This window comes from Bos mutus, chromosome 3, assembly GCF_027580195.1.
Source record: "Bos mutus isolate GX-2022 chromosome 3, NWIPB_WYAK_1.1, whole genome shotgun sequence".
NCBI lineage: Eukaryota > Metazoa > Chordata > Mammalia > Artiodactyla > Bovidae > Bos > Bos mutus.
Window position 1 is genome coordinate 104,150,888 of NC_091619.1, and position 16,608 is coordinate 104,167,495.

The 16,608-nt window shown below is 51.6% G+C and overlaps 1 protein-coding gene across 1 annotated transcript; it reads left to right on the forward strand.

The window, feature by feature from the left end:
• The first annotated feature begins 707 nt into the window (after positions 1 to 707).
• HPCAL4 (hippocalcin like 4) lies at positions 708 to 12,663 on the forward strand. Its single transcript, XM_005886746.2, has 4 exons — positions 708 to 838; positions 6,703 to 6,872; positions 7,016 to 7,231; positions 8,544 to 12,663. Exons 2-4 carry the CDS (start codon positions 6,711 to 6,713, stop codon positions 8,739 to 8,741), a joined length of 576 nt encoding a protein of 191 aa, XP_005886808.1. The 5' UTR covers positions 708 to 838; positions 6,703 to 6,710; the 3' UTR covers positions 8,742 to 12,663.
• The last annotated feature ends 3,945 nt before the right edge of the window (positions 12,664 to 16,608 follow it).

Here is a 16,608-nt window from a genome sequence, read left to right on the forward strand (position 1 = left end):
GAAATGGAGGGGTTCATGGGGCAGGCAGAGAGATACCTCTCGGGGAGATCCCGTGAGGCCTCCTAGGACTCCGTGAGAAGTAACGAAGGCCTGTGTGGGGGAAGGATCGAAATTCTAGCGTGGGGTTAGGTCGAGGCTGGGTACTTCGCCATCCTCGCCCACCTGCCATGGCTTGGGGGGAGTGGGTGTGTTGGGGGAGGCGATGAATGATGTGAAGGCGTGGGCTGCTGACCACCTCATGTCTTCCCTTCCCACTCAGTTCCTCGTGGCCCTTCTCCGATTTTGGGTGGGATGTGCGGGGGAGGGGGGATCACATCTTGTGACTCATCCCCTTTTCCATCCCCACCCTCTCTGGGCCCAAGAAGGAAAGGCTTAGAGCCTCTGCTGTGGTTCTTCCGTTCCCATAGCAACCGTGCAGTTGTTTTTGCGAATCCACTTCAATCGTGGACACTTTTAACCTCAGACGATGGCCTGGGGTCTGAGTCTCGGGGCGGGATACAGGCGAAGGTACAGCCCTCCCCTTTTCATCGCGACTCTGGGAAGGTCAGGGCGGGCGGGCGAGGCGCGCTCCTGTAGCGGGGCCTCACTGGCCACCCGGTCCCCACCTGAAACCCCGCCTGCCACTCCGCCTCAGCCGACCCAATCAACGCCCAACATGCCCGGGGCGAGGCGGGGCTTATGCAAATCGTGTCGCCTCCGAGCGACAGAGTGATCCAAGAGCTGGGAGGCGGCTTCGGAGCGGACCTTGGAGAACCTGGAGGCCGGCCCGCGAGCCCGTCTCGGTCCCCGCGACCCGCGGAGGCTCAGAGTCATCCAGCGACCCGGCGAGCGGCCTCAGGTAACGCGGGTAGGGCCGGGCGGAGGCACGTATCCCCTCCCCCTCCACTCTCCATTCCCTCGTCTTCTGCTCCCTCGGATTCATCTCCCTGACCCCTGATTCCACCGTAGGCGGCGGCTTATGGGGGTCCCGCCCCTGGCCAGGGGACCACCCACTCGAGTCCTGGCCCCGCAGGTCCCAGGGAAGCAGGCAAAGAAGCCTCCTTAACCCCAAAGCAACAACTGCTCTGGTCCCCAACACACACACACACACACACACACACACACACACCACACACACACACACACACCCCTGGGGGTGTGGTGGCTGATGCTAGAGGAACCCATCCCCCTCCCCCATGGGTAGTCAGCTCAGCCCCATGACCACCTCCCACCTCCGCAGACAGCCCCTAGCCACACCACCCAGCCCCAGGAGCAGCTCACTGCACTTCACACCACAGTGTCCCTGTCCCGAAAGACAGCCTCCACCTCCACAGAGAGCCCACTCCCACTTCACACAGCCCCTCAGACCATCTCCACCTCCACTTCTCAAGCTGACAGAGCTCACAGCATACCTGGGGGCCACCCAGTTCTCCTCCTCATGACTCTCTCTCAGCAGGCCCCCCTCCCCATGGTCTCAGTGAGAGACAGAGGCCCATCTTCCGCCTCTTTCACCTGGCTTCAAGATAAACACTACCCCTCAGCAGACCACCCAGACCTGTCAGTCACTGCTGCCAAGGTCCCAGCCTCCTCCGTTCCCCTCACCCCTCATGGCCAAAGCACCAAGTTTTCTCATTCCACCTCTCAAATATCGTTCTAATTCATACCCTCTCTGGCCTTCTTGCACCCAGCCAGCCGCTCCCTCTCCCGTCTTCCTTCTGCTCAGTGGGGATCGTGCCAAAGCTCCATGGACTGTTTGGCTCTTTCCCTAAGGCAGCCTGAGTCTGGAGGGCAGAAGAACTTGCCTTTGCTGTTTGACCAAGTCAAACTTCCCTCTCTGATCCTTCATGAGATAGGAGACAGAGGGTGGGTGGGCAGGACAGAGAGTGGATCTGATGAGACGATCTTGGATAACCTTCCAACTCTGACGCACTCTGATTCTATGGCTAATTATGAGAAAACAGGACCCTTTTTTTCTTTTCCTGAACCGTTAGGACATTTCAGAAAGGAGGTCTGAGGGGCTTTAGTCCTCACCAAAAGGACATTGCTTCTTACCCAGGCCTGGGTATGGGCCTCCCCCTTCCTACACACTCTCCAGGCTCAGGCTCCTCCTTAGCAATTAGGAGTCCCTTCTTGACCAAGAGCCCACATGACATGGGCAGCTCCAAGGTGGAGGTAGTCAACAAGCCCACCTTTGGTTTATCATCCCCTGCCACTCACTAATAAGAAGGAGAAGACCTAGCTATTGCCGCCATGGCTGCTGCTTGGAGAAGAGCAAAGGGAGGAGAAGAAAAAAATCTCCTGACCAGGGAGCTATTGTCACCATGGCAACAGTCTCAGCACCAGCTCCTCTGAAGCTTGGTGAGGGTGTGGGATTATTGCCTCCCTCAGTTCCTCCCACCCTCTCTGCCACCTTCCCATTTGGAGCCCACAACTCTGAGTTCTGCCCTCTGAAAGAAACCTCGGAGCCCAGAGGCACAGTGTCTTCACGCATGGGGAAGGGCCAGCTTCTTCAGAGCTGGAGGCAGCCCTCAAGAGGAGCCTGCCTACGTTCAGCCAGGCCACAGCTCCAACAGAACATGCCCCTGCAGGTTCTGGCCTTCTTCCTGCTGATGGACTCCACTTGACCTTGGGTGAATTCCTTTCCTCAGATCTAGGTTCTGTTGTCTCTAAGAGGGTGCAACGGCAGGAGAACACAGATAAACAGCCTGATGCTGTTCCAAGGAGAAAGAAGGGGGTTCTGCCCCTTGAGTATAATCCACAAAGGGACATTCATTAAACATCTCTGGGTTCCAGAGTAGGTCTCTGCAGGGCACTTCTGTCCTGCCACAGAGGGCAGAGTGGGAACCTGTGTGGGCAGCTACAAGAGGGAAAATGGGAATAAGGGAAGATGACTTTTCTCACTGTCCGAGCTGCTCCCAAGCAGACAGGGTTAATATTGGGAGAGGATAAGCTCTTTACCATTGAGCAAAATGTCTGGAGAAATGTTTCCGGCCCAGACAAGAGAGTAATGCAAAACTCTTCCCCAAATCAGGCTCCATTCTGGAATTCTAGAACACCAGGTGAGAATCAGAGAGCTCTGGAGTCTACACGCCTGTCAGGATCAATTCTGTGGCCTCACAGGGTCTACTCATGCCCAGAATGCCAAGTCCAGGCTGCTGACTGTCCGCTCTCCAGTCTGGGAGAGGCTGATCATAAGGAATTGGGCTTTAGTCAGCCCTGAAGGCTGATTGTAGCTGCATCAGCCCAGAAGAGAAGGAAGGATTATGAACAACAATTGAAGTAGGTTCTGACTGAAGTATGTAGTTGTGAGGGGAGTAGTGGGAGGTAAGGGTAGACAGTTGACTTGAGACATGAGATTTTAGAGGGTTCTGGAGTTTAAGGGGACCCATGGGTAGGGCAACCCTTAGCCTATATTGTACCTCTGGGCAAAACTAGAAAAGACATTCTGTTGAACAGAGGAATCACAAGGAAAGCCCTCCTTCTGAGGCAGCTGAGTCCATAGGAGGCTTGGCAAACAGTGCCTCAGCTGGGTTTCAGCCCCTTTGGCTGTGCCCCTGGCCCTGACTATGCAGTGGCGGGGGCGGGGAGGAGGGGCATGGGGAGAAGACGTGGTGTACATTCCAGGAGCACTTCAAAAGAAGGAACAATAGGCCTTAGTAGCAAGTGGGATCTAGGGAAAAGGAAGAGGGGAAACTAAATGTAACTATGATTGTATTCCCTCCCTGATCCCAGGGAGGGAAGAAATGTAATTATGATTGTATTCCCTCCCTGATCCCAGGGAGGGAAGGAAGGGTCATGGAGGGAGAAGGACCATCACAGGTTGAGGGTGAATCTGGCTGTAGGTGTGCTGAGTCAGAGGCCCTGGTGGTCCACCCCAAGGATGGATATTTCCTAGGTATCAGATAGTGTGACTTGGAGCCAGCAAAATGGTCCCATCTATGCCAAGAGGCAGAGCAGAGCCATAGTTTTCCTGGAAGGCAGGTAGGAGTCTGTGGTGGACAAGAGGTGATTCAGAGAGGGCAGTCCAGGCAGGTGGCATAGATTCAGCCTGGGTGTAACTCTGAGCCAGTTTTCTCCTCCGCTGGCTTTCAGTTTTTCACTAACATAAGGGGATGATCTTAAAGGGGATGATCTTAAAAGCTTTGGCCTGCTGACCTAAGAGTGGTAGAAGGAATGAAGAGAGATGAAGCCTCCTTCTTAGTCCCTGGTGGGCCAGGAATCAAATGGGGACTGAGAACAGGTATGGCCAGGAGACAGAAAATGGTGGGAAGGCAGCACAGAGCGGGGGAGAGAAAAGGGGCAGAAGGTAAGAGCCACATAGACTCCATCACACACACAAACACACACACACATATGTGTGTGTGTGTGCGTTCTGGCAGATTTGCAGTCTTATACACTGACGTGCTCCCACCCACTCCTACTGCTTACGCAGACACTTGGGTACGTCTCACAGGAGACAGAGGGAGAGGCTCTGCCTCCCCCACCAGACACCACTACCTCTGCATTCTCGAACTTTCTTGATGGTTCCTGAGCCTTCAGTGTGCTTTGGAGGAGGGGGCAGCTGAGAATGGAGCCCGCCTCCTTCTGCTCATGTGTGTTGCAGTTGTGCTTTTGATTCCGGTCCCAGGACAGCTGGGTGGGACCCCCTGGTTCCAGGTTCCTGAAGATGGCATGCCTCCCTGTCCCTGGCTTTCCCTGGGAGCGTATAGGATTCATCATCCTCTGGGGGTGGGAGGCAGGCGAGGATGTTGCTGCCTCCACTGCTTCTTGATCTTCTTGATGGCCCTTTGGAGGGTCTGAGATCCAGAGGTATTCTATAACTCAGGAGTCCCCAACCTCTGGGATCTAACGCCTGATGGTCTGAGGTGGAGCTGATGTAATAATAATAGAAATGAAGTGCACAATAAATGCAATGCACTTGAATCATCCTGAAACCATCCCCTCACCCTGGTCTGTGGAAAAATTGTCTTCCATGGAACAGGTCCTAGGTGCCAAAAAGGCTGGAGATCATTGCTTGAAGTCATGAAGCGAGAGAGGGCATGGAACTGACCAAACTCAGACCTGGCTGTCTAGGGTACTCCCAGCAGTAAGGATTAGAAGCCACACAGGCATGCACTGGGCTGTGGAAGTGGAATTCCTTCTGCAAGCCTGCGGGTGTCCTTTTCCAGAGTGTCTTCATGACAGGCTACCCTGCAGTTGGGGTCTGGCAGTCTTCCAAAGAGACTCAGAGTGGGTCAAATTCACCTCCCAGGTCATGTCCTGGGGAAGTCAGGCTCTAGCAGGACGTTCCCCCCATGGAGGTCTGACAAGAATGTCAACTCAGCCTTCAGGGCCTGCCAGGGGCCTCACTCCAGCCAGGCTTCCTGGGGAGGGTTTGTACCTCCCTCTGCAGGAACTTCCTCAGGCACAAGATACTTGAGGGGCTCATTGTCCCACTGGGGCCTGATTCTTCACCCTCCCCAAACCTGCTTCTCAGAAATACCACCTCTATCCATTCAGCCCCGGTTCTGAGCATTGGCAGCAGTCCTCTGTCACTCTCAGCCCCACATCCATTCAGTCTCCAGGTCCTGCCAGTGCCTCCTCCTAGCATCTCTCAGTCCATCCACATCCCTCTACCACCCCACCCTATTGTCATCGCCTCCCACCTGAACTCTGCAGCAGAGCTACCCCTCCTCTCCCGACCCAGGTCATGTCGTACACTGTAGCCAGGGAAAAATCTGAAAAATGCATTCCTTCTCTCTGGGTTCCCAGCACCATACTGTAAACAATCTATAAGTATTTATGTAAACCACAGGAGCTTCTGTGCCCCACGCCAAACTCCCTGGTGTGGATTTAAGGTGCTTTACAATCAGCCTCTTTGATCCAATTATGAGTTAGTGAAGTCTGGCTCATGTTGACTTTATCCCCATCATCAGCACAGGGCCTGGCACATGGTCAGCCTCAATAAATGCTCAGGGAATGAATGAACTAATGAAAAGGAGAAGACAGTCAGGGTCATCAGGGCTACCAGCTAGGATTTCTGTTGTACAAAGGAAGGAGGGAGAGAAGCTTCTTGCTCAGGTGCCCTGGAAGGTCTTGAGGAAGGACTTGGGAGACAGCGCCAGGGGAATACATGAGGAACCTGCCAGGTAGGAGAGGAGCTTGTAGTGGTGGGTAGAAGCTGAGTGCAGAGAGCTCTGAAGAGCAAGGAGAGGATTACGACTATTCTATGGGTGTAGGGAGCTATGGAAGGTGTAAAGAGGAGAGGAGAGAATGAAGACTGTGATTTGCAAACCGGTCAGTGAGAAAGAGGAGAGCTGAGCCCTGGGAGGCTAGAGACCCTGGTTGCCAGGGGAGGAAAACTGCTGTGAGGATAGGGGAGGGGCCTGCTTGGAGAGGAGGCCCTGTAATCGGGATGTAATAAGGGGAAAGCCCCCACTTTGTGTGCGGGGAAAGAGGCGAGCAGAGGAGAGGCAGGAGCTTCTATGGGAAGGAGTGTGGTGGAATGACAGAACCCATCTGTAGGAGGCGGGGGTGTCCACCGTGTAAGTGAGAAGAAGACCCCTCCCCCCCTCCCCCCGGCTGTGGAAGGAGGGGGGGTGGTCCTGGCTGTGGGAATGTGGAGTTGGTTAGAGGAAGGGGCTGTTGTGGAGAAAGGGAACCCCGCCCTAGAGAGACTTGGCGGAAGGCTGCTGAGGTGACAGCCTTGCCCTGGACCAAACTGAGGGAGCCCCTCTCCGCCAGGCCCTGCCATGGGGAAGACCAACAGCAAGCTGGCCCCAGAGGTGCTGGAAGACCTGGTTCAAAACACCGAGTTCAGTGAGCAGGAGCTGAAGCAGTGGTACAAGGGCTTCCTGAAGGACTGCCCCAGCGGCATCCTCAACCTGGAGGAGTTCCAGCAGCTCTACATCAAGGTAAGCGGAGCCCAGCACTCCGGGGGCGGGCCGGACGGGCGGGGGCGGAGCCAGGCAGCCAGGGGGCGGGGCCAGGCAGCCAGGGGGCGGGCCGCGAGCGCGGGGCTGTCGCTGGGCTCCAGCCCCTCGTGTCCTCGCCTCAGTTCTTCCCCTACGGCGACGCCTCCAAGTTCGCGCAGCACGCTTTCCGCACCTTCGACAAGAACGGCGATGGCACCATCGACTTCCGGGAGTTCATTTGCGCCCTTTCGGTCACCTCCCGCGGCAGCTTTGAGCAGAAACTCAACTGGGCCTTTGAAATGTACGACTTGGACGGTGACGGGCGCATCACGCGTCTCGAGATGCTGGAGATCATTGAGGTGGGTTGGGAAGACACGCTTCCTGTCTTCGCTGCGAGGGCCGTTCTCCAGCCACCCTCCGCTCAGGCCTCGGGAGCCCACCACTCCCTCCTCCCTCTTCCCTCCTCCCAGGATCCAGCGGCTAGCCTTGGTTGGGTGTTCAGAGTAGGATCGGTCTTGTGCTAAGTACTTTACCCAACAAGTCTAGGGGGTAGGTACTGTTAGAAACCCCATTTTATCAGGTGATGGTTCTTGATCCCAAATCTAAGGAGTCTGACTCCAGAGTCCCAAGATCTTAACTCAATGTTCTTTCAACAAATATATATTCTTTCAACAAGAGTCCAAGTTCTTAACTCATTCTTTCAACAGAGACTGCCACAAGCCAGTCTCTGTTCAAAGTTCTTGCTTTCACAGGGCATTCCTTCTACCAAGAAAATTTAACAAAACAAAGCCTATGCTATGTCAGGCAGTAAGTATTACAAACAAGATACGCAAAGCAAAATAAGGGGAGAGGGCAATGAAGTAAAAGTGATTTTGTGTAAGGTGAGATTTGAGGAGTAACCTGGATAAAGTGAGGGAGCTAACTGCATAGGTGTCAGGGGGAGGAGTGTTCTGTGCATGGGGAGGAATAAATGCAAAGACCCCACTAGACTGTGTTTCCAGTGTTCAAGGAGTGGCTGGGAGCCCAGGGTGGTGGGAGAGAAGTGAGCAAGGGGAGAGTGGTAGGAAGAGGTCAGAGAGGTAGTCAGGAGGCCGTTTCTTAGCATCATCATCTGGGGTAGAGACTTGACTTTCTTCGAAGTGAGATGTGAAGCCCTTAAGGGCTCTCTCTATTCTCCATGTGGAGAACACACTGAGCAGGTGGGAGGGCAGCAAAAGTAGGGAGAGACCAGTTGCGGGGCTTCCAACAGCAGTCGGGTCACAGGGGGATGGAGGCGACAGCCATGGATCAGTGGAAGTAGCAGGCGGTGGCTCGTTATTGGACCTACTCAGAATTAGGGCTGACAAGATTTGCTGTAAGATTAGACATGGGTGTGAGAAAAGGAGAGTCAAGAATGGTGTCGAGGCTTTTGGTCTGAACATCTAGAAGAATGAATTTGCTGTTCACTGAGACAGGGCCCTCTGGGGCAGAAGCAGGTTGGAGGTGAAGAGTTGGGTAGTAGACATGTTTGGTGTGAGATGCTGATTAAATAGCCAGTCTTAGTGACTATACATCACCTTCCAGTATCCTCACACGGCCCCTTGTTCTCCATGCCACCCCTGGGTCCCTTCGTACATCTCCCATCTCCTGTCCCCGTTGTGAGTGTTCACATCCCCCTTCTTGCCCCACCAGGCTATTTACAAGATGGTGGGCACTGTGATCATGATGCGCATGAACCAGGATGGGCTCACGCCCCAGCAGCGTGTGGACAAGATCTTCAAGAAGATGGATCAAGATAAGGACGACCAGATTACACTGGAGGAGTTCAAGGAGGCGGCCAAGAGCGACCCGTCTATTGTGCTGCTGCTGCAGTGTGATATGCAGAAGTAGAGGCTGGTGAGGGGCAGGGCCTCTGGCCAGGAGGGGCGTGGCCACCTCCCAACCCAGTGACCTCTCTGGCTGGCCCTTCCTTAGGGGGAGGGGGACTCCAGCCTCACTCTCTGGCCCACCCACCCCTCTGCCCAAGCCCTTGCTCTCCTCAGTCAAGATCTTTAAGGGACCACCTCACCCTGGAATAGAGAAGATCCTCAGGTATTTAATGGCCTAGCCCCAGCCCCAGTCTTGGCCCAGAACCAACATCTGCTGGGCATAGGGGAACTGGTTTTTGCCCCAAGGTTCAGGGTAAAGGCAGGGGGGCTGGGTTCTGCTTTGAAATTCTGTTCTTCTGGGATTGTGCTTTATAGGATGTGGTCCTACAGACCCCAGTTAAAGGGCCAGATTGGGTCTGTCCTTCACTGAGGACCCAGAACCCTTAAGGGTGGTCTGTGCCCTGTCCCACAACTCTACCTGGCCCCTCCGGCCCCAGCCTTTGGAGTGTTCACTCAGTCCTTTCTTCAACTAATGTTTATTGAGCACCTATTCAAGGCCAGGCACCGCTAGGTGCTAAGGCTATGGTAGTTTACAAGACACATTCTGGCCCCCTGGCAGCTCATAGGGTAGTGGTCAGGGACTCAGACGGACATTGAACTCAGGTGAGGAGAGGGTACAGCTGGTTAGTTTGAGAGGAACAGTTAAATCTTTCTGCTCAGCTCCACACAGAGCTGCAGAAGGATGAAAGGGAAAGTATTTGGAAATCTAGGAACCACATCAGTGGGGATTTTAAGAAAAATTGAAATTGATGTAATACTTATTTTTTAATACCCTTTAAAAGAGCTAAACTCATTTTATTAGTTGAGGATGTTAAAACATACTTTATATTACTTGGTTTCTTGTAAAATGATTAAATGAATATAGAAAGTGCTAATTTTCAGGGGGTAAAAAAGAGCTGAGAGAAAAAGAGGAAAATATCACCCAGCTTACCAGATGACACATTTTCTTATCAGGCTACATCCTGAACTGTCACTGTCAGCAGCTTCTGCTGCTTCCTTTTAAATGGTCTTTTTTTCAATTCAGTGAGCAACCCTCTACTGTGCACTTAATGCTGGTTAGGTGCTGACTTCAGTAACAGAGAACACAAGGCTTGCCAAGAGTGAGACAGAAGTAGTTCCCACATCTGGATTTGGTCTAGTTTAAGGATGGGCTTTGTTCTTTCACTGCTCCAGAAGCAGAAGGAGCTAGAAGAAGAGGACCAGCCGGCCACTGTTTAGGCTGCCAGGCTGCATTTATGGATTAAATGCCTAAAAGCGTGCCGGGCATGCTCCACTTGAAAGGCTTTTTCTAACTCCCAATCCTGAATCTGCCAGGTAATTTGTCATCTTCCAAGTACACTGGCTTTGCTTTTCAATGTCTGCTTTCCAATTTTGGATCAGTGAGCTCTACAGCTGCATGCTTTGACTGCCGGAAAATTAATCTTGCTTCTTCATCAAGTCTTTCACTTTACTTTCTCCTGTACTTATAATCAGAAGTTAGCTTTGATGTGCAGTGACAGTGGATTTCCTCTTGAACTGCTGGTGAAAACAGTCTAGTTCACAGGTGCTGTCAACCCAGTGTGGGAGCAGGGAATGATTGCTGGGTTGGGGAGTACAAGAGTATATCTTCAGGAAAGGGATGCAGCATACCTCTTACTTCTGAGTCCTCCCTCTCTGCAAATGGAGACTCGGGGAAGCTGACTTTTTTCCTCAAACTCTCCTAGACCTTCCTTCTTGCTGCCCTTGGAGATGGCAAGTCCACTGAGTTGTCACCCTCTTTTCATCCTTCTGCCTATGACCAGCCACATGGTCAGGCTGGGGAATTCACATCCTTGGGCAGTAACCAGCAAGTTTTTATCCAGTAATGCCTCAAGGGATGTTCCATTACTCTCAGGAGCTGGCTATTAAGTCTGTTTTATGCTGCCAGTCAGCACCAGAGATACATAGGACTCTACAGCCCAGCTCAGCTTTGACTTCCAGTGGGAGACTTTTTACAAAGTGGGGTTCCTATCCCCCAAATGTTGACTCTAACCTAATTCACAATCACACAGAACTTCATGCTTTAGATCTTGCCATTGACCCCATCTCATTCTATCCTCACAGCCTAGGGAAATAGGATTCTTCATTCCATGTCTCCACGCTAGGAAACTGAGGCACAGAGTAGAGTTCCTAGCGCATGAGCACAGCCAGGAGGTGGCACAGTGCCCAGACTTGAGCCCGGGGCTCTATGAGGATCTCTTCCCTGCTCGTTCCTCTGACTCTGAGTGGTACAGAGGTTGACCGTAAAGAAAGCTAAGTTGGTTTTGATCCTTTACAAGCTTCCTTCTAAGAAGTATCTGAGGCTCTGGTCTTCCAAAAAGAAATAGGAGCTTGATTGAAGCCCCCACATTTTCAAACATCTTATTTTCTATTTCTGGGCAGCTCTGCTAACAGGTCAGTGCTGTCTTAGGAGGCATCTGACTCAACCTTGGAAGCATCTTGCGGTGTCTTTACTATTTTCCTCCCTAAGGGAACTTTTTTTTCCCTCTCTCTTTCTTTCTTTCTAACTGGTGGGAAAATCCTACTCATGAAAGCATGATCACTCCAAGCCTCTGGACACATACCATGGTGATACTTGCTGTTCAGGTCAAAGGTTCTCAGCTATCCCAGCAGGGTGAACACATAATGTCAGGCTGGGAACTGAGACCCCCATCTTGCTCATGGGAGGAGCCACAGGCAGGCCAGGCTTTGCTCCCACATGCTCCTGGATGTCCTGGGGACTGTGTGCTTGGGAATTCCTGTGGTAGAGCACCAGCCCTGCCTTGAGAAGAGAGGCAGTCCTCCTATCCCTGCCCCAGCAAAGAAGGGCTTGCCACAGAGTTAGCAGAGTATGAAGTATGACTTGCATAGACACGAAAATATATGGACAGTTAAAATGTTGATATAGCCAAACTCTCCCTTGAAGTTCTGTATCTTTTTGCAGCAGCTCTGTGAATTGCAAGGTCCCCAATCTGCCTTCTAACTGTATTTTGCCCTCATTCATCCTTTTGGGCTAACTGATGAGCCCTTTGTTTCTTCTCTCTGAAAATCATCACTGGGACTTCATGGCGATCCAGTGCTTACGATTCCACGCTCTGACTGCCAAGGATCCGAGTTCAATCCCTGGTTGGGGAACTAAAATCCCACAAACCAAGTGACTCAGCCAAAAAATATATATATATATCATTATGAAGGGGAACTTCAGATGTCCACTCTAGTCTTTTGAGTTGTAGTCAAGATTATATGACTTACCTTTAAATCAAAAGTTAAGAAAAAGGAAGCCCATAAGCAAAGGCACTGAAGTGTTTCCTGACAATAGCACAGTCCCTCGAGGAAGAAATTCATCCTACAGCAGAGCAAGAGAGGAGAGGGGAGAAAAAGGAAAGAGAGAAGAGGCTGGGCAGGGGAGTAAGCTGACCCTGTAAATACTTTTACACAAAAATTTACTAAAACAACAAGTATTTCCTGAAGATCCACCCTGGGTGAGGCTTTGTGCTGACTTTGGAGATCACTGTGGGGGCAAGAATACATTGCTTACATATTTTATTCATCAGTTTTGAAAAAATGTCATTCGAAGCTGCAATTGAAAAGTCTCAGAAAAATGTGGAATTTTCTTTCCAAAACTTTCAGGGTTTTCTTTTACGTTTTCCAGAGGGTGGAACAGGACTGGGCCTCCCAGGGCATCTGGCCCTGCTTGCTTTGGTGGAGGCCTGGAGAAGTAGGGGGCGCTGGGTGGCAGAAGGGGGGCCTCCCAACCCATTCTCCAGCGTGGCCCCCTCTCTCCTGATGTGCTGCTCCTGGTTGTGCCTGCAGTGACTGTCCTCACTGTTCAACCCTGTGCTGTGTCATGTATTTTTTTTTTTCACTGACATTGAATAAAAAGTGTGACCGTGCTGGGGGCCTCTTCTCTTCCTCCATTGGAGACAGGGCTGGGGTGAGGAGAAAAAGGGGAGAAGAGACCTGAGGGAGCTCACACAATGGGGGAACCTCGGCATCCTCCTTGGGGCAGAGGTCCTTGTTCCAAGTTACAGGGGACAGAGACCCACTCAAGCTAGTTCACAGCAAGGGGTGAGCAGATTACAAGGGACCCTAAAGATGGAAATTCAAGAATGACTGGGCCTCAAGAGAACAGGCACTGCCAGTGGGACCTCTGCCCTCTCATCTCTGGGCCTTGAGGGTTCTCATCCCTTTGGCAATGTTCGCGTCTATACTCTTTTCTTTAGTTTCTCTTAAGACCCCTTTGGTTTCCCTGCACAAAGTGGCTGCTTCTTCAGCTCTGTATCCAGACTCACCAGTGACTAACAGCTCCCTTCCATGTCTCTTAATTCAGTTTTCAAGCAAGGGAATCTGATTGGTTCAGCTTAGCTTTTCCTGGGAGCCCTTGGTCCATTCATCGGCGCCAGACCAGATGCTGATTTGGGGGGCCTGGGGGCAGGAGTACTGTCCCCAAAAGGGAGCTAGTGGCGGCAGACCTTGGACTCAGTTTCTCCCTCTGTCCAATGGAAGACGTGGTCAGAGCCCACATGAGTTAGTGGGCAGAGGGCAGCGGGGACAAAGGCCGAGAGTCGGGATTACAATTAGTCCACCTGGTGCTCTTTGCACATGTTAGGAAAAGGTGCCCCTTTGAATGTAGCCATCCCATAAGCAAGCAGCTAGGCCAGTAGATGGCACATTTGAGCTAATGAGAACGATCTACCCCTTTCTGAACAGTCAGCCTGTCATGCCCCAGTTCACAGCTTGGCAAGGGGCACACAGCCTGGATCTCAGACCCTGCTTGCCCCCCTGGTCAGGGGTGTTGTGCAGACACTGTTCCACCATCTACAGGAGCCCAGAGCCCTGAGACCCGCTTACGCTGACCCAAAGGTGGTGGGGTGGGGATGGGAGTTGGTGGCAAAGTGTTTTTCTCAGAACATGCCCCCCTCAATAGCCAGAGAAGCACTGTTCCCTGCAGGGAGTAGGGGCCAGTGAAGGGGGAGCGGTCAGCTGCAGGTGTCTGCTTCCTCCTGAAACGCTCAATTACTTTCACAAGGGTTTTCTCAAGGACGCTTGGAGGGGGCCAGCTCCCTTGACAGGAAGCAATTAGGACAGAGGAGTGAGGCTGACCTGGCCTCAGGGCAACAGAACCTAAGGAGGTGACTCAGAGGCCTGAGAACTGGGGGGGCTGCTGTTTCCAGCTGAAGCCACACTGGAGGGAGGGAGAGCCTTGTTCCTGCCTGGTTTGAGGGCGCAGGTCAGTCCACCTCCTGCTTTCACATTTCCCTTCTGCGCCATCTGGCCCTGAAGATCCAGAGTGTTCCTCCTAAAGCGTGGATGTCACCACGTCAGCTCTTCAAGCCCTGCTTCTTCCTCCAGTATAATAAGCTTCTTCAAAGTCCCTCTCCGCCCTGTCACCTGCTGACCTCAGAACCCAGCTGTGCCCCCTACCATCCCTCCTGCACATGGATCACTGTGAATTGCCCTCCATTTCCATAAGGGATCTCTTAGGCTTCTGTGCTTCTGCGCAAGCCACTGCCCCTCCCTGGGCCAGCCATGCCCCCATCTCAGTGATCTCCTCTGTGAAGCCCTCCCAGATCTCAAGCAACTGGCCCCTTGCGTCCACACAGTCCATCATAGTCACCAAACAGCTTCCCATGCGATTCCCTGCCAGCTGAGCTGAACGCACACTTACGTCTCTGTTTTAAAAAATTTTTTAAAGGAAATGAAGGCTCAGAGAATGGATGGTAAGGCCAGGACTTGAACTCAGATATCTTAACCTCAAGGCCACTATTTATCATGCATTCTCATCCGTGGGGAGTGAATCCAAATCTGAATGTGAAAACGGAGGTAACAGACCTCAAGTTCTGTGCTTCAGAGGACGGAGCGTCTTCCCTGGCAGGCCAGGGGGTAGAGGAGGGGTAGGGGAGGAGGACAGGTGAAGGATGAAGCTCCTGTTCATCAAGAGAGCAGGAGGTGGTGTCCACCCCTGGTCTTGCTAAAGACCAGCCCACAGGGGAGCAGTTCAGGTAGAATCCTGAGTCCTCCCTAGATGGGCTTTTCCTGTGCTTTCACCTGCCACAGGGAAAGATGGATTCTCAGCTCATATTGTCCCAAATTAATAACCCTGGAGAAGACAGAGGCAAATCTCCCAGCACCTGTATATAAGAGTATAGGAGAGTGAGTGATGCACCTGAGGTCATGTGCCCATCCTGGCTCAATCACTGTGTCCAGGGAAATAGGGTTCTCCCATTGGGCACGTCTGTGTCACATGCCTATTCCTGTGACCAGGGAGGCAGGGCCTGTTACTAGAAGAAGAGAGTGGGAAAGGATGCTAGTCAGCAAATCCAATAGCCACCAACTTCTGAGGAACATTTGTAGAAGTGATGTGGAGAATCTCATGGAAATTTAGAGGTGGGGACTATAGCCAGGCTTCAAGCTAGGACTTGGGAAACTGTCAGGACCAGAAGTAGCTCCCTCTCAGGGCAGCATGGTTTCTCTTTTGTGGAGTCTCTGCTGCCTTCTGCTCATTGCTTCCATCTTTATATCCTGGTGGGCTCAATCTGCTCACAGAGTTTTTGCCTCCTCTCCGCTTTATGTTGCGCATAACTACAGCTTGCTAAGGCCCATCTAGGTCTCTTAGAAGCCAACTATATTTTGTAGTATTCTTAGCTTCTTTTCCTATGGTTGACTAGCCAGCCTCTGTTTCCCAGTTCCCAGTTCCCGAGGAAGAGAAATCTGATTGGCCCAGATCTTTCCTTTCAACTCAGGCTACACAGGTCAAAGGTCACTAGACAGCAAGGGGATGGTTCACCTTTGCATCAGGTACTCACTGCCAGCCAAATAACGACTATACATTCTCCTCCTCCATGAGGCACCTGAGAATAATGGAAACCCTTCCTAGAATTTCATTATTTATTGTTGTGTAGCAAGACACCTCAAAACTTAATGCTGGAAACAACAAAAATGTATCATTTTTCATGATTCTGTGTGTTGGCTGGGCTCACCTGGGAGATTTTGTTGCTTCACACGCTGTTGGCTGGGGTTACTCATCCCACAGCACCCCACTAAGAGATGGGCTGCGACTGAAACCGTTAAGATGGTCTCATTCATATGTCTGCAACTGAAAGCTGCCTGGGAAATCATTGGCTTCTGATCCTCCAGGGCCTCACTGCTTCTGCATGTGAACTTTCCAGATTTCTTTACACTGTAACTGGCTCCCAAAAGGGCATAAAAAAGATCTGCAAGGCCTCTTAAAGCTTAAGCTTGGAAACCGCACATCACTTCTACAGCACTCTATCAGTCAAAGCAAGACACTGGGTCGACTCAGATTCAGTGCCACCACTGCAAGGGAGGAATATTCAAGTCACACTGCCAAGGGGCAAGCAGGATGGGAGAGAGTTTGGGGCCGTTTATGGAAACAATCTACCATGAGTGGAGAAAGACAACTCTAAACATACTTCCCTCAATCTTAAAATGTCTTGTTATGATTACAGTAAGTCCCCTACATACAAACCTTCAAGTTACGAACACAGATGTGAACGTACAATCACCTGGCCAATCGTGTCAGTTCATGTGTCTGGTGTATATTGTCACATGGGTGCCTCCTGTACAAGTGGTTGTGCTTTTGTGTATTTTATAGCACTGTATAGAGCACAATAGTACAGTATCTATTTCAAGCCCAGAATGGCCAGAAGCAAGCATAAAAACAGTGGTGATGTAGCTGGTACTGCTGTACTTTTCAAAGTACTCTACTGTAAGATTAAAAATATTTCTTTCATTTTTTGTGTTTGTTTTATATGTATTATTTATGTGAAATATATTATAAACATAGTACAATGCTATATAGCCGATTGTGT

Bases quoted from the DNA above. Each gene is read 5' to 3' on its own strand.
- HPCAL4 (XM_005886746.2), top strand. From the start codon at position 6,711: ATGGGGAAGACCAACAGCAAGCTGGCCCCAGAGGTGCTGGAAGACCTG. The intron at 6,873-7,015 runs GTAAGCGGAGCC...TCCTCGCCTCAG, and splicing joins TCCAGCAGCTCTACATCAAG to TTCTTCCCCTACGGCGACGC. The intron at 7,232-8,543 runs GTGGGTTGGGAA...TTGCCCCACCAG, and splicing joins AGATGCTGGAGATCATTGAG to GCTATTTACAAGATGGTGGG.